The sequence below is a fragment of the Polistes canadensis genome, unplaced genomic scaffold (genome assembly GCF_001313835.1).
Source record: "Polistes canadensis isolate GaletaPanama2010 unplaced genomic scaffold, ASM131383v1 scaffold_45, whole genome shotgun sequence".
NCBI classification, from domain to species: Eukaryota; Metazoa; Arthropoda; class Insecta; order Hymenoptera; family Vespidae; genus Polistes; species Polistes canadensis.
The window spans coordinates 357,785-381,607 of NW_014569592.1; the positions used below are offsets into that span (position 1 = coordinate 357,785).

The 23,823-nt window shown below is 35.2% G+C and overlaps 1 protein-coding gene across 10 annotated transcripts; it reads right to left on the reverse strand.

Annotated features, from left to right (window-relative positions):
* Positions 1-4,122: 4,122 nt before the first annotated feature.
* LOC106785068 lies at positions 4,123-23,798 on the reverse strand. 10 transcript variants are annotated; one of them, XM_014745208.1, is made up of 16 exons: positions 22,810-23,009; positions 22,494-22,636; positions 14,675-14,780; positions 12,406-12,465; positions 10,260-10,396; positions 9,905-10,175; positions 9,653-9,773; positions 9,337-9,466; positions 8,626-8,723; positions 7,951-8,095; positions 7,749-7,824; positions 7,435-7,664; positions 7,135-7,216; positions 6,729-6,986; positions 6,193-6,485; positions 4,123-6,115 (listed from the first exon to the last, which is right to left on the reverse strand). In XM_014745208.1, the coding sequence occupies exons 2-16, from the start codon at positions 22,623-22,625 to the stop codon at positions 5,654-5,656; spliced, it is 2,601 nt and encodes an 866-aa protein (XP_014600694.1). In that variant the 5' UTR covers positions 22,626-22,636; positions 22,810-23,009; the 3' UTR covers positions 4,123-5,653. The 10 variants fall into 10 exon arrangements, with proteins under 10 accessions (XP_014600694.1, XP_014600700.1, XP_014600698.1 ...); XM_014745214.1 differs by lacking the exons at positions 22,494-22,636; positions 22,810-23,009 and adding exons at positions 16,077-16,478; positions 17,502-17,774 and having other exon boundaries at positions 14,675-14,777; XM_014745212.1 differs by lacking the exons at positions 22,494-22,636; positions 22,810-23,009 and adding exons at positions 16,077-16,478; positions 17,502-17,773.
* Positions 23,799-23,823: the final 25 nt, after the last annotated feature.

The window sequence follows — 23,823 nt, forward strand, 5'->3', positions numbered from 1 at the left end:
TCGCGCGCGCGATGAAATTATTGAAATAATTTATTTCTTTCGATTATTTTTCATTCTTCTCGCTCGCTTGCTTGCTTGCTTGCTTGTTTACTTACTTGCTGATCTCATATCGCACATTATTATTTGTTTCCGCTACACCTCATTTATAGATATTATTTAATATTTGTTTAGCGTTTTAAACGTTTATATGAAGCTATACGACTCTTAAGAAAACCGATGAGCGAAAAGCGACAAAACCTCGTAGAGAAGACGTTGGCTTTCTCGATCGATCTATCATCGTTTCCGATAAATCTGTTTTGACATTAGTTTTTTATACGTTTATAATTTAATTTAATTTAATTTAATTTAGTTTAGTTAACTTTATTTAACTTTAATTTACTTTAGTTTAGTTTAGTTTAGTTTAGTTTAGTTTAGTTTCTTGTGGTAGCAATGAATAATATGTTAGTTATGTGTGAATCCTTGTCGCTCATCCTTACAAGATTATTGATTGGAATAATTCATCGCTTATCACATATATATATATTAATAATCGGCGTGCCACTGATTTATATTTAATGTATTGTATATCGAGGAGAGAAATATTAGTTATTTTAAGGATGCGCTTTATAATTTCATACGAGAACATCATTTCTTTGGCTGTAAAAGAATAAACGTCGCGTAATAATCATTTTCAAAATTTTCAATTTATTCATTAATTGAACTGTAAAGTATATATATATTTCATACAAAAAACTATATAAAAACGAATTATATTTGTTCTATTATCTACAAAATAATGCAATTTAATTGAAATGTATAATAAGAAGAATCGATATTCAAAACAATCTTCCGAAAGAAATGAAATCATAAGAAACACGACATTTTTCTTTACAATCATAGAAATTGCAATGATTTCTCTCTTTTATATTCTTCGAAAAATCGTGGATTCGAGATAGATATAGGATAATAATATGCATAGGGTGGGTCGCAGAAAAAGCATAGTTTTCGAAGTTAGATTGGCGCAATTATAAACAAAAAGAAAAAAGAAAAAAAATTCGTATTTATACAGAGAAAAGAAAGAAAACTATTATAGCAGAGATTTTTAGCCAGTTCTCTCCGTTTTTATTCTCGTGTAGGTAGTAATTATTTGTATTGTTTTTTTTTTCTTCTTTTCTTTTCTTTATTTTTTTTTTTTTAAGTTATCGCGAGGGAGGGTCAGAGGAGAGAAGAGGGGATGATGTTTTTTTTTTGTTTTTTTTTTTTATATACGTGTGTTATGTATATATTTTATATCGATCTTATCGGTCGACGACGATACCGATATTCTGATTGTAAGATCTTGTTTTTTTGTATAATATACTTCCCTTGAATTTAACGTTAAATCACATTTATTATGTATTCGTGTATATCGTTATAATAAATACGAGTTATAATCGATCTCCACAATTTAAAAATGGATGATCGATAATAATATAATCAGCTCAAAATTTTATCTACCTCAAAATATACATCGAGTATGTATGTAATAATCCATATATATATATACATATATATGTATAAATTTGAAGGAAGTAACGAGATCTTACCGATCAAAATCGACATCGTCAACGATCGCCAGTTCTAAACACTGTCTTCCAGTTTCTGCGTCCTAATATGATTATCATACTTCAATGTGATTTCTTATCCATTCCAATTTTATTTATTATTTAATCGTTCTATCTTTCATTCTTTATTATTTACGTTTTGTTGCCGTTGTGTGTTTCAATCGGTCCATACCTCCGATAGTTCTTTTCGTTTTCTACGTTAATATGTTGGTTTTTTTATATTTTTTTTGTTTCATTTTTTTTTTATTTTCGTTTGTAATGTTTTTTTTTTGTGTTTTTTTTTTGTTATTTGTGTAGTACCATTATCATTATCGTTATCAGTATCATTTTATCATTATCATTATCATTATATCGTTAATCATTATTATTATCATTATCACTATATCGCTATGCTGTTTCAGTACGATTGGTTGTCTTTGGACGTGAATCTGGATGGAGTGTGGTATTACCGACGTATCGTGTAAACGCGCGTGCATATTTCGAAAGCGGGAAAAGGGGTTTTGAAGGGTTGCGAAATTAGGATTTGGGTCCTTGAACGGAAACAAAAAATTTGAATATCTGGAGTAATTGGGAGGAGAGAAAGCTTCTGTAGGAGGACGGGGTTGTTGGGGTGTGGAGGGGGGTGGGGAGAAGGGGAGATAAAGAACGGGTCCTTGTGTGAGGTACCTTTTTTGTTTCTTTTTTTTTTCTTTTTTTTTGTTTCCATTCCTAGATCATTTCAAAACTTAAATTTCGATAGTTGCTTCGTCCGGACGATCCTACAAACGAAAATTCTCGCTTTCGATCCTGGCCATTGTTTATTATACTTACGTATATTCACTTATCGCTTAACGTTAGGTAAAGTTCATTAGCCTCTTCGTCTTCGAGGTAAATCTTTGTCTAATAAAAAATATGCAAACAATAGGCGTTATCCTTGAACAGACAACGTCGAAAGCGCACAGTCGATGAAATATTCGTTTGAACGAAATTAAAGAACTAAATGTGTACGTGTGTATGTATGTATGCATGTATGTATGTATGTATGTATGTGTTTATGTTGGTACATGTTATTTTTTTTTTCCCCCTATTATTATTACGTTTTTATGTATAGGTATCTCGCCGAACGTTCTTCTTACGGGCCTAGAATTTCTCGTCATTTTGCAACAAATATATATATAAGCGAATACTATCTCACAATGAGAGAGAAAGAGAGAGATAGATAGATAGAAAGAGAGAGAGAGAGAGATAGAGAGAGAGAGAGAGAGAAAGAGAGAGAGAATCGTGTCCTATCGTCACCCTTTTTCTTCTTCTTATTCTTCTTATTCTTCTTCTTCTTCTTCTCCTCTTTACGATACTTTCGATGATCCTTCGATACGATTAGCACCAATTACCAATTATTTTTTTTAGCCCGCTGCCCACACATTTTCTTAATCATATTATTATTTTTCATCATAATTTTCTTCTTCTTTCTTTTATTCCGTACGAAGACAAAAGCCTTATTTTCGCGTCGATTCTAATGTGTATTGTATATTGAAATATTGTTTTCTAGCAAAAATATTCGTATTAAAAAGGAGAGAAATTATAGGGCACACATGCGGACGATCGAGGAACAACGTTCCCCACGTTATCGAGTTATATTTACTTTTTTTCTTCGATTTTTGCGCGCGAAACAATTGAATTATTCTTGCAGCCTGCGTATTTGTTATCTTATTAAATTCGCCAACCCCTTTTTTGCCAGGTTTTAAAATATCGCTCAGCAATAAAAAGGGGGTCGTCTTTTTATGCTCGTATCGCGAAATAAACCGCTTGTTTTTTGTGACATAACGAACCATACATGGACGAACTGTTGTTTTATTTCAATGATTTTTCTTTTCTTTTGTTTTGTATTTTTTTCCCTTTTTTTTCGGCATCCGTACAAGGTAATATACAAATCAATGCACCGTTATATACTTGCGGATTAAGATCATATCTTATTATTTTTTTTCCGTTTTTTTTTTTGGTTTTCTTATTTTTTTTCTTTTTCGTTTCATTCATTTCGATACTAAATATTCGGTAAATAATCTTTCTTTTATAGCGTGTACGGGAATTATTTTATATTCATAGTGTTTATCCATAACTTTTCTTCAATTTTTTTTTTGTCACTCATTTTTTCTTTTTTTGGTTTTATTTTGTTGTTTTTTTCTTCTTTTTCTCACATCGTTATTATTAATCATTATATTATTATAATCATAATCATCATCGTTATCGTTATCGTCATCATCTCCTTCTTCTTCTTCTTCTTTTTCTTCTTCTCTCCTACGAAGCAAGTTAATTATCGGAGTAACGAGTAAGCTCGTGAAAAATTTCTTCATGAATATAGTTATAAAAGATTGAGACGCGTTCTCTAAGGAGGTAGTTCCACTTGCCGAAGTTGCCTGCGGGACTTTTCTCCGAATGTTAATTATTCGTCGTTCTCTTTTCCGTAATGCGCGTGCATGTATCCGTGTCTATATATATGTGTGTGTATGTGTGTGGTGTTTTTCGTGTATTACCTGTGTTTATTTTATTTTTTCTTTTGTTATGTGTTTTGTATAATACGTACTGTATGTTTATATATGTGTGTGTGTGTGTGTACATGCACGCGCTTGCATGCGCATGCATCCTCTATGCGTGTGTCATACGTATACCGAACATATGTATTTTACACATCAACAATACATTTGTAGGCATATGCACAAGTGTATATCTAAATGTGCAGTCATGTGTATATCAAACGTATGTATGTATTGAACACATACAACAACACACCTTTAGATATATGCACCGGTGCATACGCATACATATACAACATGTATCCCTTTGTGTTTTTAGATTTTATAAATATAAAACGCATGAAGTAGCTGAAGGCTATGTACCTTTTTTTCTTTTTGCTTCTAAAAAGAGTGGTGCATGACAAGCCTTGCATTGCGTCTTTCTTAATAGTCGATTCGACGTGCTTTCTTTATCTCTTTTTTTGTTTTTATTTATTTTCTTCCTTTTATATTTCTTCTTGATTAAAATTCACCAAGCACTCCGAAAACAAAAAGATAAACAAAAAAGAAATTGCACGCCTCTCGGCACTTTTACTGGATGGGTCTTTCATGATTACTTGAATCTAACGTAAAGGAAGTTTCGTACGTTTACATATAAGTATTTGCATTTACTTTAAATATTCAATACTGATGTATGTATGTATGTAAAATAACAAACGTATATCATACATACGGTTACCACGAATGTGACATTGATTTTTATCTATGTGAGAATATTATTATCGACGAATTTAATATCACTCCAATTTATAACTTATATGTATTCGCACGCAGCTTCCAAGACTTTAACGACATCGATACCTATCCTTCAGACACTCAACGTCTACTTACATGAATCTCGATACAAGATGTTGTTCGGTGTTGTCACCCACACGTGACGGCTATGTTATACAACGCACTAACGAATATGAGACACGCGAACTGTAACGTTTCGAAAACGTAATCCCGAAAGGAATCCTCGAAGCCTTTATACGCATCCATATCTGCGATCCTGCCGTTGCTTTCGCTCGCACGCTTTCTTCTCTTTATCTGTCTTCTTCGATAGTAATAACCATTAGATCGGGATTCTACCTAATGGTTGGTTGGTTGGTTCGTTCGTTTATTCATTTGTTCGTTCGTTCGTTCGTTCGTTCGTTCTTTCTTCGTTTATTTCTCTTATCTCCTAATAAAAGATGTAATTTCTCCGGAGTCTTGAATTCTTTCTAACACTCGTACAAAAACCTGATATATCTATTCCATTTACAATAGCTTCCAATTAAATGATTAAATAATTGTACGTGCTCGCATGTACGCGCGTTTGAACTTGTTTAACGTTTTACGAACGAAGGAAACGACGGGATAGCTGCTGATGTCAGGAACTCCATTGGAAGTTTATAAACAAACTCCTTCCTCCCACCTTCTCCCTCTCCCTCTCCTTGATCGCTTCTCATGAACAACTCTGCTCTCGTTCTGCACGTACGTATTCCCCTCCTCTTTGAATTCATTGTCGCGGTCATAACTACTAGTTTATTTCGTAGGATTCTAATTCTCAGCGGGACTACCCTTTCCCCAGAATTTATCGAAGCGGTTTCGTGCTTTTTCGAAGACGTCGGTCGCCGTAGAACGATGAGCCGTACCTGGTATCACCTGAACCGGCGGTGCCTCTAACACATGATAACCACCCGTGGCGCTGGTGGTGGTTGTGGTGCTGCTGATAGGCGTTCCTGTTTCTCCACTTCCATTACTACCACCTCCACCACCACCGCCACCTCCTCCTGCAATTCCTTCGCTACCTGCGTTCGGATCACACCATAAATACGACGCCCGCTTCGTTGTCGTCGTCGTCGCCGTTGTTGTTGGTGTTGTTGCTGTCGTAGGAGCACCCGACTCGATCTTTTTACGTTCTAATTCGAACATAGGATCCTCGAGACATTTTATATTGCTACTACCTATCGATTTCACTGCTTCTCCTTTATCCTGTTCCCCACCAGCATCGTATGATTTCTATTAACAAATACCAATCGTTCAGGAATTTCATAAGAATCAAACATTTGTACGGAAATATATGCATATTAATTCACCTTTTCATCTTGACCAGGTGTGATCACAGATTCCCCAGCGGACACATTTTCCACCTTTGTCGGCAACGAACAAGGACTTGCACGTCCCGAATCTATGTCCTCTTTTTGATCGGTAATCCCACCGAAACTGCCAAGAGAAACGCTCTCACTTTCTGGCGACTTATAACCAGAATGTTGAGAATGATGCTGCGACTTGTGCTGAGCCGCTAGTTCCGGAGGTGCCGATTGCGGTGCCGATGGTACGCAGGACGGTGCCCACGTCTTTGCTTCACTATGAGGACGCGTTAGGGGCTCTTCGTGGAAATGAAGTTCCTTTTAAGTATCTTTGTGTAATAGTTTAGGTATTGAATTAAATATAATTTTTTGTAATTTTTCTCTTTTCCTTATTCTTAACACATTATATAATATAATAGTAACGACTTTTTTAAAAGATTGTCTCTGTTTATAATTTGTTTCTTTTTTTTCTTTTTTTTTTTTTTTTTTAACGCATTAATTAATATCGATCTTTGAATATATCATTTATCGTATTCGCTTACCCTCTCTGACGTTTTGCGTAACGGTAAACGTCTTCCCGGTATCGAGGGGCACTGTCCAGTTAACCGGTTCAGGAGAGCGCATAATCATTTGTTCTGGCGATTTTACACGCGTTGGCTCTGGTGGACTCTTTACGACTGGTTCATCATCGATCCAAGTACCAGCACCAGCTGATATAACACGAGTTTGCGATGGAGGAGTTGATGCCACGCTCGAATCACCTCCCGTTGCATCGCCATTCAATTGAGGCTCCGCAGTCACTAGAAATTTTAATTCTATTCTCAATTCAAAGCTCGTTCAACGTTTATCGACCTTACATGAATATCGTCTATTTTCACGTTTATATTTATTCGAATTATGCTACGCAATATAATAGCACGCTTTATTTATTCGTATCATAATACTCACTTGGTCGTTGTCTCTCGATTTCAGCGCTTCTATCCTTTTGATCTCTATCTTTATCCTTAAATTCCTTCTCTCTTTCTTTCTCCTTCGAAAACGAAAATTAAATGAAAATATAAAAACACGCTCGATTTATATATAGGATGATCCCAAAACGTGAACTTCGTGGGGGAGAAAAAAAAAACAAACTAATTTTACAAAGAAATTCTCCTTGAAGTTTTGATCACATTTTATGAACATCCTACATTAATTAATGAAAAAAAAAAAAAGAAAAGAAAAAAATAAGTAACGATATTTTTGAAATACCTTCATATCCTTTGTCACTGATGGTGCACGTGGAGGTTGCCGTTTCGGTGATCTACGTTCGGTAACGGTAGGTCCAAGACTCTGGGAACGTCCAGTACGCGGACTGTTCTTCGGACTTGACTTCGTTCTTGGTTGAATCTCGTCTCGGTGCTCTTTCGATTCCTCGCGTCGTCGTGGTATTACGGGCTCCAACTTCTCTCTCGTTGGAGAGGGGAGTAGTGCACCGTCGCCTGCGCGTGACGAGCACATCGTAGGTTCTGCATTTTCTTTTTCTCTTTTAGCAAGATTAGCGGTTTGCGTCTCTGCTTACTTACCTACACCAGTAGTACGATCCAGGTGATGACGGATCAAGAAATCTTTTCTCGCGCGAGCTACGGTTTTTTCAGTATCCTATATATTTATAATAAAAAATAATATTCAATTAATTTTAATTCTTAATATCAAATATTGAAATAATTTCAACAATCATTTCGTTTCCAATCATCGTCTAATTTATCCAATTAAATATATACATACCAATTTCAAATCATCTTGCTGTGTACCATGAATAGGTCTTGCTTGAACTGAGGATGGTCTACCTGCTGGCGGCATCGTCATCATCGCTATAACCGGGGTCACTTTCCTCGTATTTTCTTTGTTCTTTTCCTCCTTCGTCACCGATCTAAATTTATTTTCAATTATTATTTAAGACAATATATATTTTCCCTCGTTAACAATAATTACGTTTAATTGTCGATAAAACACAACGAGGAAGAATTGAAAACCAACTACGACAGAACTCGTGCGAAGATGCGAACTGTAACGACATGTATTAATATTTCTTTGATATTCAGCATCAGCTATAAAGATCGCGATCATCGTTGCTGTTATGAATGTAAACCATCCGATTCCTATGAAAGATCCTAACTTTTTAATGAGATTATCAGGAGTAACCTTCCTATGAAAGTAAATAATTTTGTTCCGTTCAAAATTAAAAGAAAAAAAAAAGAACTAAAAAAATCAAGAAACGACGATTGAAATCATTGAACTAATGTCGGAAGAAAATTCATCCGTAATTTTCCTAGAATAATGAAATAAACGTAAAGTGAGGGAACCGGGAGTGGCGGGGGAGAGATCGGTCGTTTTGCGTGAAGCAAACAACATGAGTGCGACAACGCAACTTCGAATAACGATGATGAATGATTTACTGGCCTGGCAAGAGACAGAGCGTTGAGAGCGTGGTTACTGGAGACTCGTTTCCACAGGGAAGCTTCATCCTCGGCTGTCAGACCGCAACCCCAGTCACGATGCTAACGCAAACCAAAAGCAATCAGCTGTTGCGTCCTTTAGTGCATCGAGTCTAACGATTCTAATCTATGATCGCGGACCCTGCGAGGACACTAAAGATAGATCATGCTCGTGGGAAGGTATATACGTATATATACGATCGAATTTACAAGAAGGATATAAAGAGCGAAATCAGTAGGATGCATGAAAAACTTATATAGTATCGATTAAATAGCATGCACATTTGATCACAAGACGAAAACGATGATTTGAAAATAAAATATAAAAATACAATCAAATATCACTCGATATTAGAAACTGACTTGTTCGCTAAAAGGGAGGAATTTACGTGGATTCGTTTGGATTACGAAAGACAATCGTGCGGACGAACACCCACGTAGAAACTAACACGCGATTATACACAAACGAAAGGATTTAACACATTGGGGAATATCATTCATATCCAATTGGAGAATATCAAAAGATAGACAAAACAATGTTTGTGTTATATGGTATATATGTATGTTAATGATATTATAATGTATATATTATATAAATGGAATGGGAGAAAGGTTGAGAAACAAACAAACAGAGAATGAAATGAATCTTCCCTTTGAGTCGATTTACGCGAATTACCTTGTACTCGTCAGCGAGTCGTCTTAGTTCAATCACCTCAGCCGTAGGGAATGGTTTCTCTTGCGATTTGCTCGCCGCTTTATCGTCACTTCCCGATATCCTTACGGTTTTACCCCCTGATTTTCTACCCCTGTAAATAATCAGTAGCTGATGAGGCACACGCATGTGATACGATTATCGATCGATAAGGTTCAATTCATCGTGACTTCATCACACTTATCGGAACCGTCGTAGGTGCTTTTAATCCTTCGATCGTGTTATAAATTAAGTTTTAAAACGGGTCATATATAAAAAATAAGTCGCGGGAGTCTCTGACCTGAACGCTATCTTTAAATCTGACGTATCCTCTTCACGTTCGTCACCTTCTAGAACCGTTCCGTCGATAGTATCCGTACCTGTCCCGCCTACCAATGGTTCTAATTCGGATGCTTGGACACCTATATACGTATATATATACATACATATATATATATATATATATATATATATATATATATAAATCGTCAAAAGATTACTCAAAAATTTGATTGAAATAATATACCAATTCATAAACGATAGACTTACTTACCGTCCCGTTTGTGATCCACATCTCCAGGTCTTTTTTTATGAACTGGCGCGGGACCAGAAGGTACGATACCCTGTTTGAGTGCTCCCATGCTGAGAGATTTTCGTGGAGGTCCACCGGCACCTAAGGATGCTCCCGTCGATATAATCGGTGCTCCTGCATCGCCGTTCGTTAATTGGGGTCGTCTAGGCCATGCGAATTGTAAACGGTATTCAGTGCTGATACGAGATATCGCTTTACTCAGTTGACTAGTTGGTACCGTGCTTGTTACTTCCTAAAATAATATTTTTTAATTATGATATATACATACATATATATTCATTTTCTCAAAGAACAAATTAATAATACTGAAACTTACCTGAACTTTATCAGCTACGAGATTCGAATCTATAACGTCCACGCCACCGCCATCCGCTGCCGGAAGAAATTCGTGAGTCTTGTATGCCAATTCGGGACATTTCTTTCTTCTTGGCAATGGCGGTTCTAAGGTAGGTCCTAAAACACAAAATATTAGTCAGAATATATAAAGTATCTATATGTTATTTTCGTTAGAATGAAATTCAATCTAGGACGACTTTCGGATTCCAATCTCTGGTGCACGACAGCGAGAGAGCGCAAATTGTTTCGTTTAATTGCGCGCTTAATGATCGACGTTTATCAAGGGATGATCGTTCAATGGGACTTAGAGCATTGAAACGTGCGCTATTTTTCTTCTCATTTCTTTTCTTTTTTTTCTTTTTTTGTATCCTCTTTTACTTATTTTCTTTTTTATTCCATGTAAATAACTGCGGGCTATTACTAATGCGCCACCCTACTGCGGTCGTGCACAAATGAGTATAATAATCATGCTTTATATTCCAGGCGCATAAGCTCCATCGATAAAATGTCAAGCAGAGCGAGAGGTAACGAAAAATGTTTAACTTGGAAATAAACAAAATCGAATCGCTAAAATAATAATATCGTGAAAAATTCTTACATACATAGAGATTCTATATAAAGGATAATAAACATGCACAATTGAAGTTTGTCGAAAAATTTTACAATAGAGAGAGCAATAAATCGATAATATATATGTCTCAAGCATAAAATGATGATGAGAAAATATTAATATTATTGTTAGGAAAAAGCCTAATTAATAATATTATATTTATGTATATACGTCGGACAACAGCTCTTTTGCACTACCTATGTGAATAAAGAAAATGAATGAGAACGATTCTTCTCTAGTGTGTGTGTTCGATAGTCAAAATCCAGCCAAAGCTTATGTATTTGTTTTTTTTAAATATGATTCCTTATACCAAACCTATGTTTGTGTCTCGTCTTATTATAATTGCAAATTTAGGTCGATAGATAGAGAGAATCCAAAATTTTTATCAGAGTTTTAGACAAAGCTGACATGAAACGAACGGATTCGTGTCGTGCGGATTACATAGTATATACATATGTATATCGAAAGCATCACCTATATAACGACTGTTCGAGAATGCGCTTACTTTTCTTCTTGGAAAGAACATAAAATAGGACGATATACATACAGGTATGTAATTAAGTACTTATAGCTTGATGGGATCTTAAGCAGCAAGGTTATCATTAAATTAAACTAAAAGTTTCGCATGACCAATGAAAGAAAGCAATATGATAGTTTTCATTTGTAATAACGACGCGATGTATTTTCAGATATTTCATGACTATAATATTATATACATATTTATATAATCATTTATTAATGTATCGTATCCAAAGATTGGTATCAGAAGGCTCCGAAAAAAAAAGATGTGATCAATATTTTCATTATTTGAAATTCCTCACACACACATATATATAAATAAATATATATGTTACCGTCAAAGCCGGAAATCAGTCATTGTTAGTAATTCCTCGACATTACTATGAATGCAAAGCGCCTTCCGACGAAGTCGGAAATAAGACTTTTTACAGAGTTTTTCCTAGACATCGAACATAATACTTTGATATTCTATAGAATATCAAATTACTATATTTTAAGCAACGTTGAAAAGAATACATTCTCGGGCACAGACACACAATACCATATTCTATAGAATATCAAAGTATTATGTTCGATGCCTAGGAAAATCTCTGTAAAAAGTCTTATTTCCGACTTCGTCTGAAGGCGCTTTGCATTCATAGTAATGTCGAGGAATTACTAACAATGACTGATTTCCAGCTTTGATGGTAACATATATATATATATATATATATATATATACGTTGAACAGCTTTCCTTCATTGAATATTTTATTGTTGACGCGTCTTCGCTTATATAATAAATCAAATGGGGATGGGGGACACAAAATGATGGATAAAAATAACGTGAAAATAACGTGAAAATAACGTGAAAATAACGTGGTTTTGTGTAGGCGTTTGAGGTAAAGAAGAGGAGTGCGAAGGGCGCGGCTTGCCTTTTGTTGAGGTAGATATAACGAGCGAAATAAAGAAAAATAATAATTCACGGATTTCAAATGTCGCCGATCGGTTAATCTTACCTTCGCTGTTTTCGTCCTCGGTTGACTTCGCCGACTGCAGTTTTGCGTTCGCCTGTTTGGCTGTAATAAAAATTCGCAGTTGGGACTGTTCTCTACTGTTTTCTTAATTTTTATTTTTTTTATTTATATTTTGTATATTCACTCTCTCACTCACTCTCTCTCTCCCTCTCTCTCTTTCTTTTTTTCTTTCTTTCTCTCTGTTCCTTGACCTAGGGTCAAACATCTATTATTAGACAATTTGGAAGAACACTTAAACCGAAACGAAGAGTTTTAAAGTAACGAACGTAAAGTTCAACGCGGAAACGGAAGTACCGCAGTAATAATATAATCCTCGATGTCACGCGATGTACTAGCGAAATTTCATTTGGAAATTTTTCTGCTTTTTGTTCTCTTTATTATTCTTCTTCTTCTTCTTCTTCTTCCCGTTCTTCTTTTTTTCCTCGTAAAATACAATAGGAATATTACAGTGATAAACGTTTAAGGAAATTTTCGAATAAATTTGTTGAAAATATTTGTTTAAATATATTTCTATTTAAGTTATTCACACGCACGCATACATACACAAATTCTCAGCGTACCTTTTAGTTAATAACGGAGCAAAGTAGGAGAAGCGAGACCGTAAGAATTCTACGTCAATCGGTAGAACGATCTTAACCCCATTTTTTTTGGGATTAGTTAACGCATCTATATGTTTCGTGACTAAAGGCAAAGAGCTGACGTAACATCGATAAAGAAACATTAAACTATAGACGATATACGATATGAATGTAACGTGCAAAAAACTAATGTATATAAAAGTACATAATATATATATAATATCGTTATTATTGTTCGGTTGTGTGAGAGGAACTGGTGAACGGTCATAAAATTACAAGATAATAAGAAGAGTCTCTTAGAAAAGAAAGGTATGAAAAAAAATAAACAAAAACCCCGGCTCAGTAACGTATAGTACAATAGACAAAATCTCGACTTTTCAAATAGTTCTTATATTTTTCAAATGTGCATATATAATATTTATATATATATATATATATATATATATATATATATATATGATAAACGGATCGCAGAGAAAATATCTTAGCCTTGGTGTAAGAGTGAATCAAGATCAGACATAATGTGGAGAGCGTGTGCGATAATGAAATAACCACGAGGAATAGCACACATTGAAATAAAACCACTAAGAACATCCTTAAGGGTATAGTAAAGAAAGACGGGGGTGAGGGGTTCGTGTTGGCAGGGCGGGGCGGGGGGGTTTAATTGTTGGTTAATTTCAAGAGAAAGGAATTCAATACAGCTAATCTCAACCCTGAAAATACATAAACACGAATCCGTAAATTTTCAATATAACGTTTTCTACAAAATAAATTGGAAACAATTTTGTAAGCATCAATATAATATGAATGTGTAAATAATAAAATCGAGTAAGAATTCGTTTCTCGTTTTGTTAATTAAATATTATTCAAGCGATACGACACAGCCGAGCATCGAAATTTTTTTTCGCAGCCTCTTTTTTATTATTATTTTTTTTTTTTTCGCTAATTTCTTTTCTAACGAAGCTCCCTCCTCCACCGTTTTTCTATCGACCTCGTTCAAAGAAAATTGAGCTAAGCTCAGCCGACAAAAAAATTGTTTGCCAATGTCTGCTACGAGGGAGATCCACTTAGGGGGTAAGAGTAGTTCTTACCTACGCGCGGAAAATAAATGAACACGAGAGAGGAATCGCGTTGGCTTTTTTAAAAAGAACCACGATTTAGAACGGACTATCGGAAAAGAGGCCGTAGAGGGAAGGGGAAGCCTCATTGCGAGCGGAACGTAGCAGCGGAAGAACGAACGATTTGTTGCTGGCAATCGTACGTATATTACATACACACACGCACGCAAACACACATATGTAAGTATTTATGTATTATGTATGCATGTGTGTGTATATATATACGTTATACATTTCACTCTAATAGCTTCTCTAATGTTCAGCGCATCGATAATAAAAAAAAAACATAGAACTGATCTTAACATATGTATGAATATATTGAGCGAGGCCATGGATTTCACGTTTATCGCGATGATGAGATTAAAATGTTTTTTTTTTTATGCTTATATTCAAAAACACGTCGCCAGCGATTCATTTTGTTATAATATTACGACAAAAGCTTTATAAAATGTTTAATTGTCTCTTTCATATATTCGAGTTTACTTTTGTTTTTTTCTTGTTTCGTTTCTTTTTCTTTTTTTTTTTATTTGTTCTAATATCTAATATAGAACTTACTGGACGTCGGTGGTGGTTGAGGCGCCCGACGAACAATCGTATGCTCTTGTTGCGGCCCTGTATATTCGTGCCATGTGTACGTGCTCCTGTATTCCGAATGGAGCTGCTGTAACAAATAATTAAAATTATTTTCATGATATGTGAAGAACGATTCTCGGAATGTAAGAGAAATGTATACATATCATATATAAATTTTACATTCTCTTAATTATTAGTTATATTACTATAACAAATTATCCCGTTTATTATCTTTTGATTTGCAGTAAAAATACTTGACGCTATATAATTTATAGATTTAACGTTCGCGTGACACGCGAGTTAGGAAGAAAAAATAATAAAAGAAAAAAAAAAATAGAAAAAGCACATACTTTCCAACGCGCAAGCTTTTATTACGCAACACCTGCAATATTTGACATATGTCCGCATAGTGGACGGTGCTATGACGTTTCTCGGCGTTCGATTCTACGTTGACCCATCATCAATTTCTATGAAAAGGTAGGAGCTCGGCACGTGAAGAGAGATCGTTTAAAAATTATAATGTATCTGAAGGGCCGGTCTAGTACGATAGTAAGAACGGCATAGTCATTTCCGTCGGGCATGCGCGAGTTCCATCGAACGGCGATATCTTGCGAATAAATACGTTGAACTCGTAAAAAAAAAAAACTACAACAAAACTATCAAACCATCTTTTTTTCTTCCCCTTCTTCTTCTTCTTCTTCTTTTTCTTTTTCTTCTTCTTTTTTACAAGACATTTTTATATAGTTCTTACCAAGAATAATATCTAACTACGAAACTACATAATATAACATCGATCAACCAAGCTTAATCTTTTACAACCAATGCAGTCGTGCTAATTATATTGTATACACGTCCATATATTTTATAATAATCCATTTCTAATCATACTTTTTCGAATATATCTTTTTTATTTGTAATGAAACAACAAATACGAGAAATAAGAAAGAACAAAATTATATTATTCTCTACACACGTTTTAACACGACGTCATGAAAATGTTTCCAATCAAATCTACGCAATTGAATATTATATTAATATCTAACATACCTATATACATATGTAGTGTAAATGTTTGATAATATGTAATATTTTGTTTTGTAATATATATTACGATCGAAATGAATATAATTTCGATTCACCCGATAAAAGGACTCTGTCGATCGATTTCCCAAGCTCCTTCGGTTTTCCGCGAAAAGCATCGTCGGCGAAGGCGGAAAAAGACGTTTTTACCGCAATACTCTCCCCCTCCCCTGTATCCTGACGGCGCCGTTGCTGTCGCCATCGTCGTAGGCGACGGTGGTGGTGTGGCAGCGGCACCACCACCAGCACCGCCCTAGAAACGTCGATCGAGCAAAATAAACTTGCTCGCAGATATTCTTCTCACCTTGTCAATCGGCATCGAAGGACACGCACGACAAAGGTTCCAGAATGAACCGATCATGAGGCCGCGGTGTATGGGGCAGTGAAAGGATGGTGACACACGGCCGCTATTACAGCGACGGGGCCGTTACAAACGACGATTTTGCCCACGGGCCAGGCCAGGTTGTCTTCCTCCCGTATAATATTCCCGACAGTTACAGAATTTACACAATTAAGATTCACGAATTTTTTTTTTTTTTTTTTTTCTATCTTCTTCCTTCTCGTACTTTCTTATTATCCTTCCTATTCTCCTTTATTTATCTTCTTCTTCTTTTTATACGTCTTAAATTTGACGATTATAATCGATGTAATTTTAACGAAGAAAGTGCTCTTTTTTTTTTATAGTCCGTCCTTCTTATTCTCCACTCTAAGAGGAGAGTTCCATAAACATGGTAGTAGTAGTAGTAGTAGTAGTAGTGGTAGCGTTGTCATTATCATCATCATCATCATCATCATCATCATTATCGTCGTCATCGGCATCGATGTCATCGTCGTGATAGATCCGTGTGACAGGAAAAATTGAAAAAATGAATAGACTTATATGCTTTACATTCTGATTTCACATTTAAAGTTACAAATTTATTATATTTATATATATATATATATATATATTTTTTTTTTCTTTATATTTTGGACGTTCAAGTTACTTTACGAACTATCGTAATTAACGACAAAAAGAAAAATGTCATTTTCAAATGCGGAAATGATCGCGATCAATTTTTTCTTAAAATTCATATTAAACGCATTCAATTTGAAACCGACAAACAAAGTATCGAATCGAATATTTTTAAGGGCTGTCACTCGATCATCACTAACGATGCTTTTCCGCTGTCTTTCCGTTAAGCACGAGGGTTTCCTTTTGCCTTCCTTCCTCCCACCCTTCCCCTCTATCCCCTTCCCACAATCTATTCCTCTTTCTTTCTTTCTTTCTTTCTTTCTTTCTTTTTTTTCTCTCCTCTCTTTCATTTTCTTTACTCCCTTCTTCCTTCGCCCGTTTTACCAATCATTTACATAGCAATTATGATCGATGCGTAAATTATATAGCCAATTTTATCGATCAGTCGATTGCCAATAGATTTGCGAAGGTTGAATTTTGACAAATCGCACAGTTGAAGAAATTTACCGATTATCCGATATCTTATTTGTCGTTACTCTTAATCACTTTATGAAACTGATGCATTTGAAATCGATAAGAAGATAGATTATGACGATTCTGAGGATATCCTTGCGTGAGAGGATATTTCAAGAAGAGACAGAGCGAGAGAAAGAGAGAGACAGATAGAGAGATAGATAGAGAGAGAGAGAGAGAGAGAAAGAGAAGGGGTAAAATGAAAAGAGAAAAAAAAAAGAAACAAGAATAAGAGAAAAATCGTCGAGGAAAAACACGTACGAAGAGAACGACGTCGAGGACTTGTCGAGGTTAGACGACGAGACGAAACGACGAGACGAACAGAGCAAGAACGGAATCGTGAGAAGCACTGGTCCAACGTCGCACCACCGATCGCACCGACGTTGCGTAGGGCGCCGCGTCGCCGGCAAGACGGCTACCACCACCACCATCACCACCATCGAGTCATGGCAGGAGGGTTGTGACCGGGGGCGCAAGCGCTAAACCGTACCGGGTCGATATTCCGCAACGTTACTCCCCCGTGGTTACTCCCTACTGCCCGTATCTCTCCTCCTCTCTTTTTCCCTCCCTTTTTCTTTCTCCCTCCCTCTTGCAATAGTCCTCTTCCTCCCTTTTAAGTATTGCCCTCCTACCCCTTTTCCACGCACTAACACTCGCGCTCTCGCGCACGCTCCCTTTTAAATCGCACATTTGTTTGCTCGCTTGTGTTCATCTCTCTATCTCTGTCTCTTTTATTCTTCGTCGTCGTTGTTGTCGTTGTTGTCGTCGTCATCGTCGTCGTCGTCATCATTCGTCTTCGTCTTCGTCGTCATCGTCATCGTTCGTTGTATGTTGTGTGTCTATTCCGCTTACTTAAAATTTCTGGCTTCATGCCTCCGGCTTATCCGTTGTCAATATTATCATTTTTTAGTTTCATCCTTACGAGCGGTTATACTTCACCCTCCTTTCCTGTATTATTTTCCTGCATTACTTCTTCTCCTTTAACGTCTTCCTTTAATCCTCGACTTCCTCTTATCACATCCTTCTCCTTTTCCCCTTTCTCCCTTCTATCCTTCCCCCTTTTTCGACTGTAACTTGCTATTCGGTTTCTTCCTCTTCGACAATACGCTATTGAAGCAACTCATAAAAGACAACAATTAATATCTGCAATAGGGTAACATCAATGTGATTTTGATATATGTCGTTTGAAATGTTCATCCATTATTTTCCTTTGATTCACTACCGTTATTCATCCGAATGATTTCTCTTCCATCTTCATTTTATTCTTTAACTTCCTCTTCCCCTATCCCTACCAACAAATTATTTTACTTTTCTTTTCTTTTTCCTTCCCATCCTTCCTAAACCTCCCCACATCTTGTCACGTACCAGGCGCCACGATGTCTAGGCGGGGTTATAACGTTGACTATCTTCCATGAGTGCACCTGCACTCATACCGTTTATTTGCAGTAGCAGTCTTTTCCTTCAAGCCCTTCGTTCAAGATCGAACCGATAGGTTTTCTCTTCGTATTTTCTTTTTTTTTTTTCTTAATAACGCGAGCAAAATGAACAAATTCTCGATTAATTTGGACTACATTAATCAACGGTTCGAATCATTTCCGAGAAGATATCCGCGTTAAATTATTTTCCTAATTCTTCGTTCAATTCGTGATTGCCAATAAGAAGAAGGAAGTATTAGTACTAGAGTTCGCGATGGGAAACTTGAGGCCTTGACGTTCGTATCCGTGAGAAACAATGTGATTTAACTCCCTATTTGAAAAGACGATATTCGCTTAACGAAGCACTGTGTCTACCTTTCTCTTTCTCTCTCTCTCTCTCTCTCTCTCTTTCTTTTCTCTTTCTCTCCTTTGTACGTATAAATGCCTTTGTATTGGATCGAAAATACTTCGGGGAACAATGTAAGTACGATCGGCAACGGAACTTGATACCATCTTTAGCTGACGCGGGGTCGTGGGCCATCGAGTGATATTCGATGGCCACCAGCTACTCGGAAGGAGTATGCTTGTGTAGTGTACGTATATAGGTGTAACTGTGACCTAATTTGTAGTAGACAAATTTCCTATCAACGATGTGCGTGTGTAATTAAATTAAACTTTCTCTTCTGTTTTTTTTTTTTATGAAAGAGAATTATGATACGTGATGAAACCAAAAAAAAAAAAAATAAATAGACAAAAAATCGTTTATTTACTTTTTGCATTTTCTTTTTTTCTCTTTTATTTACCAAGAGATAAGTACTCCAAAACATTTGTTTTTTTCTATAATAGATTTTATTCAAATAAAACGATCGTTTCCCATATTTTATTCTTCGTTATTAAGAATAAGAGACACGTGTTACAAATACATACAAGTGCGAAACCTTTTATCATTTTTTAATTATAAATTAGCATATAATACTTTCTTATGATGACCATACGAAATTATCCCTTACCTGGGCTTGGAACGAGTCCTGGGCTTGGGTTTAAACAAACATGCTTTGCAACATGCAATCTTAAAATAGAATAATGCGAATCGATCGTTCAGCAAGGAATTATTCCAAGTTTCAGAATGACAACAATTCTCAATCCTATATATACAATATTTGTATATGTGTGTATGTGTGTATGTGAATGGATTCCACATTCTCATCGATCTCTTTCTACTAAGCTACTCGAGGGTATAAGGCGAGACTAAAACTCTAGAATAAATTCGCTCACAGCGAAATTTCTCTTGCATAGAACGTCTACTACGAATAAATCAATAAGGATTGTAACCCCCCACATAGATTACGGCCTAGGTCCTAGACTGCTGAACTCTCTTCATTTCTTTTTTCCTTTTACAGTATATTTACACGTAAGTGCGAACCATCTTTTATTATTTATTACTCTTGCAAATCAGAAAAAACGTTCTTTATTTGTTTAAGATGTATCTACACACGGCAAAATATACTTATACCATTAGAAAATATTAAATTTTTATTCGAGTTGGTAATTATGAAAATGTGATCTGATTATAAAAAATGTTAATAATATTAATTTATTCCATAATGCTTATAGAAATAACCTAATTATACAAATTACGCGATAAGCTAATTTTTTTGTTAATATTTTACTTACAATTAGATCACCCACCATAATCACCGCAATTTACCATAACCACACAAGCAATTTCTAATAGAATCTAGTTTTTATCTCTTGCATACAAATTCACGTTACGTATTTTTAATCCTCTGTTTAATCCAATTTATAGCTTATAACATGATTATAGCTACGAATTAACTCGTTTAATAATCAGAATGGCAAAACCTTTGATGAACCTTCTTACGTAACAAAACTAGCAGGTCTACTTTAATTTCTTTACTTATACAAGACACAATAGCAAAGTAGTTCAAGTAGATACTGTCGAAGTGGAATCATCTATCGTTATTCTACACACACCTTTAGACACCACGTGTACATACACAGAAACACACAATTATATAGACACGTACCTAAGCGAAGCATAAAGGAAAGGAAAATCAACGAGGTCCTTTGATCTACTGAATTAGCGAAATCTAGTTTTCTTTTCTTTTTTCTATTTTCTTAAAAATTAATATACTATTACTTACATCTAGGAATTAGAAATTGCAATTGAAACGAAATTAAAATCACTAGAACTAAAATTGCATAGAGTATTCAAAATAATATTACTGTCAATACAAATATTATATATTCTATAAACGTAAATATAGCAAATATATCTTTTGTCAATCTCATATTTACTTACTTTTTTTTTTTTCTTTTTAAGGTCAATAAAATAGTACAAGTATCGCCAACGCATGTAGGTGCATTAAAGAGACAAGTGCAAAAATCTAACATACGTATAAAATATATACATATGTATATAACAAAACATCAAAATACTTGTCTCTAAAAGGAAAAATCGTGCTAACATAAAAAATAAAAAAATTTTAAAAAAAGATAATTCTAGCAAGGACATTACTACAAAGACTCAAGGAACGGGTTATTTATAGGTCCTTTTACAAAATAAAACATTGCAATTGTCTGTTTATCAAATGTCGTTTATGTTGTCTCATGTCGCATACAATAAATTTTTTTCTTTTTTTTCTAATAATTATTACAAGCATAAAAATTGACTTATATCTGATAAATGAAATTTCACGGTCCAAAGAAAATGGGAATTTGAAAAAATCTATATCAATTGTCAATTTAAATATTTAAATGGTTTTTTAAAAAAAGTCCAAGAATATTGATTTAATTTATAAAAATTTACTATATCGGTGTGGAGTTTACTAGCGTAGTCAATATAAATGTTATTTAATTTGCGCGCCATATTATATCATATTTCGTATTTTTTAAAAATCATTAGTTAAAAAAAAAAAAAGAAGAGAAAAAGAAAGACATATACAACACATGTAGACCAATATATGTAATAAATCAATTTTCCAGAGAGCATTTTATCACGATAATTATTCTGAGCACGTTAAAAGCCACTAATTAATGTAATATACGATCAGTAATTCTAAATGGTTTTCTTGATAAAATCACTATCGCACGTAATTTTGTAACGTTAAACGACAAACCTATTATTTTTAGATTTTTCTTTTACTTCAAACTTGTACCAAGAGTTTAATAAATTTGTAAATAAAATGACAGACGCATATATCAAGTACTACGCATAAAAATCAGACATATATTACACGACACACACTGCATCCTGTTATATTTGGTGATAAAATGATAATCAGTGCTTCGCGCATGCCTCGTGCGCATTCTAGTCTGGCACTCTTACAATCAGCCTGCGGAGTCGATCGCTAAAGGTTTATACCATTATCGTACGACGATGTAGTGTGTATGTACATACATACGAGTTAGATAAAGAGAGATAGAGAGAAAGGAGTTTAATGGACGACGTTGAGAAAAAGAAGGGTAGCAGGTGCAAGGATTACGAGAAAAAAGGGAGAAAAAAAAACAAAAAGTAAGGGGAAAGGATCAGTGAATAAGGAAAAGGTCAACAGTAGAACCGAAAAGTGTCACTACGTTTTTTCGATGCGCTTTTTGTGGTGCTAGTCCATGCTACTTCCAATCTTAGAACACGATCCTCCATGCGTTGAAATTTCGTACGATGGACACTGAATGTTTCGAAACTTCGTCTCGATCATCGGTGTATATATATATACACATAACAGATATATATATATTTATATTGTATATAATATATGTATGTATATATGTATACAATCGTTCAAAAGATTAACGAGTTTTACTTTCGCACACTCACCAGATATTGTTTGCAATGTTTTTTATGCTTAACGCAGGAGCGTTTCTTCTTCTTCGAATTGCCTGCAGCTAGTCCGTTGTTTGATTTTTCTTTGCGAGGCGTCGACAGCTGATTGCTCTTGTTCGCGGGCATCGTCCTTTTTTCTGCCGTTCGCAAAGAAGGGTAGAAGGAGAGAGAGAAAGAGAGAGAGAGAGAGAGAGAGAGAGAGAGAGAGAGAGAGAGTGAGAGAAAGAGAGAGAGAGAGAGTGAGAGAAAGAGAGAGAAAGAGAGTGAGAGAAAAGAGAAAAGTGGTCAAAGAGATCGTCCAACGTCTTACTCTCGGATGGATGCCAAGCGAATGTACTTTCGTCGTCTATCTGTCCTACGACGAGAGTGATTGATGACAGACTTGAAATTTTTCTTCCTACTGGATTGGACCGATGCAGGTGCGCTGCGCGTAACGTATGCGCACGGGATCTTCTCTCTCTATGCGATCTCAAGTTTCTCTATCTCTTTCTATCTACTCTCTTTTTCTCTCTTTCCTTATTTCGAGAGTGAGAGAAAAATAGGGGGAGAGAGAGAGAGAGAGAGAGAGAAAGAGAGAGAGAGAGAGAGAGAGAGAGAGAGAGAATTATGACACGCGCAATAATAATGAATTATTTCTATCCACTAAGCCACGCCTATAACCAATGTAAAATAGTCGATTAAAATTTCTCGATATCCATTATTTTTATCGTTCTTTCGATAGTTTTAATATGATTGTGATATATATACTACTAAATGCACTACAATACATGGGAGTACGATGTTGCACCGACGATACACGAATGTAAGAGATTTATTGACGAAACTTCCCGACGAGGGATGATGTAATGTATGTCACTGAACCTTCCTCGTTAAATCACTTCCTTCTCCTTCTTCCGCACTTCGTCAAATATTTTATTTTTCCTCTCTCTAATTTCAAAATTTGAAACTACCGCCAATTTATCCGAAGATTTTGATAGTTAAATATCGAAACATATAATATATGTAATAAGAAATGTAAGTCTATTTATATATCTATGGTCCTGCTATTATTTATAGTACATTGTGTAAGTATTATTATAAGCACGAAGAAAAGATTAATTAAAACTTTAAACAATAAAAAATGTTAGGAACGCTGTCATAATAATATAATATCCTATCTTACCGACTGATTTGTGGAAGTATGTGTGCTTCTGTCTCTATGCATAGCAGAATAGAATTGGTACACAAATTTAATGGTCACAATTAACTCACACACATATATTTAAAGCTGTGTAATTAATGAGACAATCTATCGAAACAAATCCAGCGAATTACATTACGTGCA

What these genes read in the sequence shown, in the direction of transcription:
- LOC106785068 (XM_014745208.1), bottom strand. Translation starts at nt 22,625, where the DNA reads ATGCCCGCGAACAAGAGCAATCAGCTGTCGACGCCTCGCAAAGAAAAA. An exon ending in TGTGGATCACAAACGGGACG is followed by an intron (nt 9,774 to 9,904) that starts GTAAGTAAGTCT and finishes ATACGTATATAG; the next exon opens with GTGTCCAAGCATCCGAATTA. An exon ending in GACTCGCTGACGAGTACAAG is followed by an intron (nt 8,724 to 9,336) that starts GTAATTCGCGTA and finishes GGTTTGCGTTAG; the next exon opens with CATCGTGACTGGGGTTGCGG.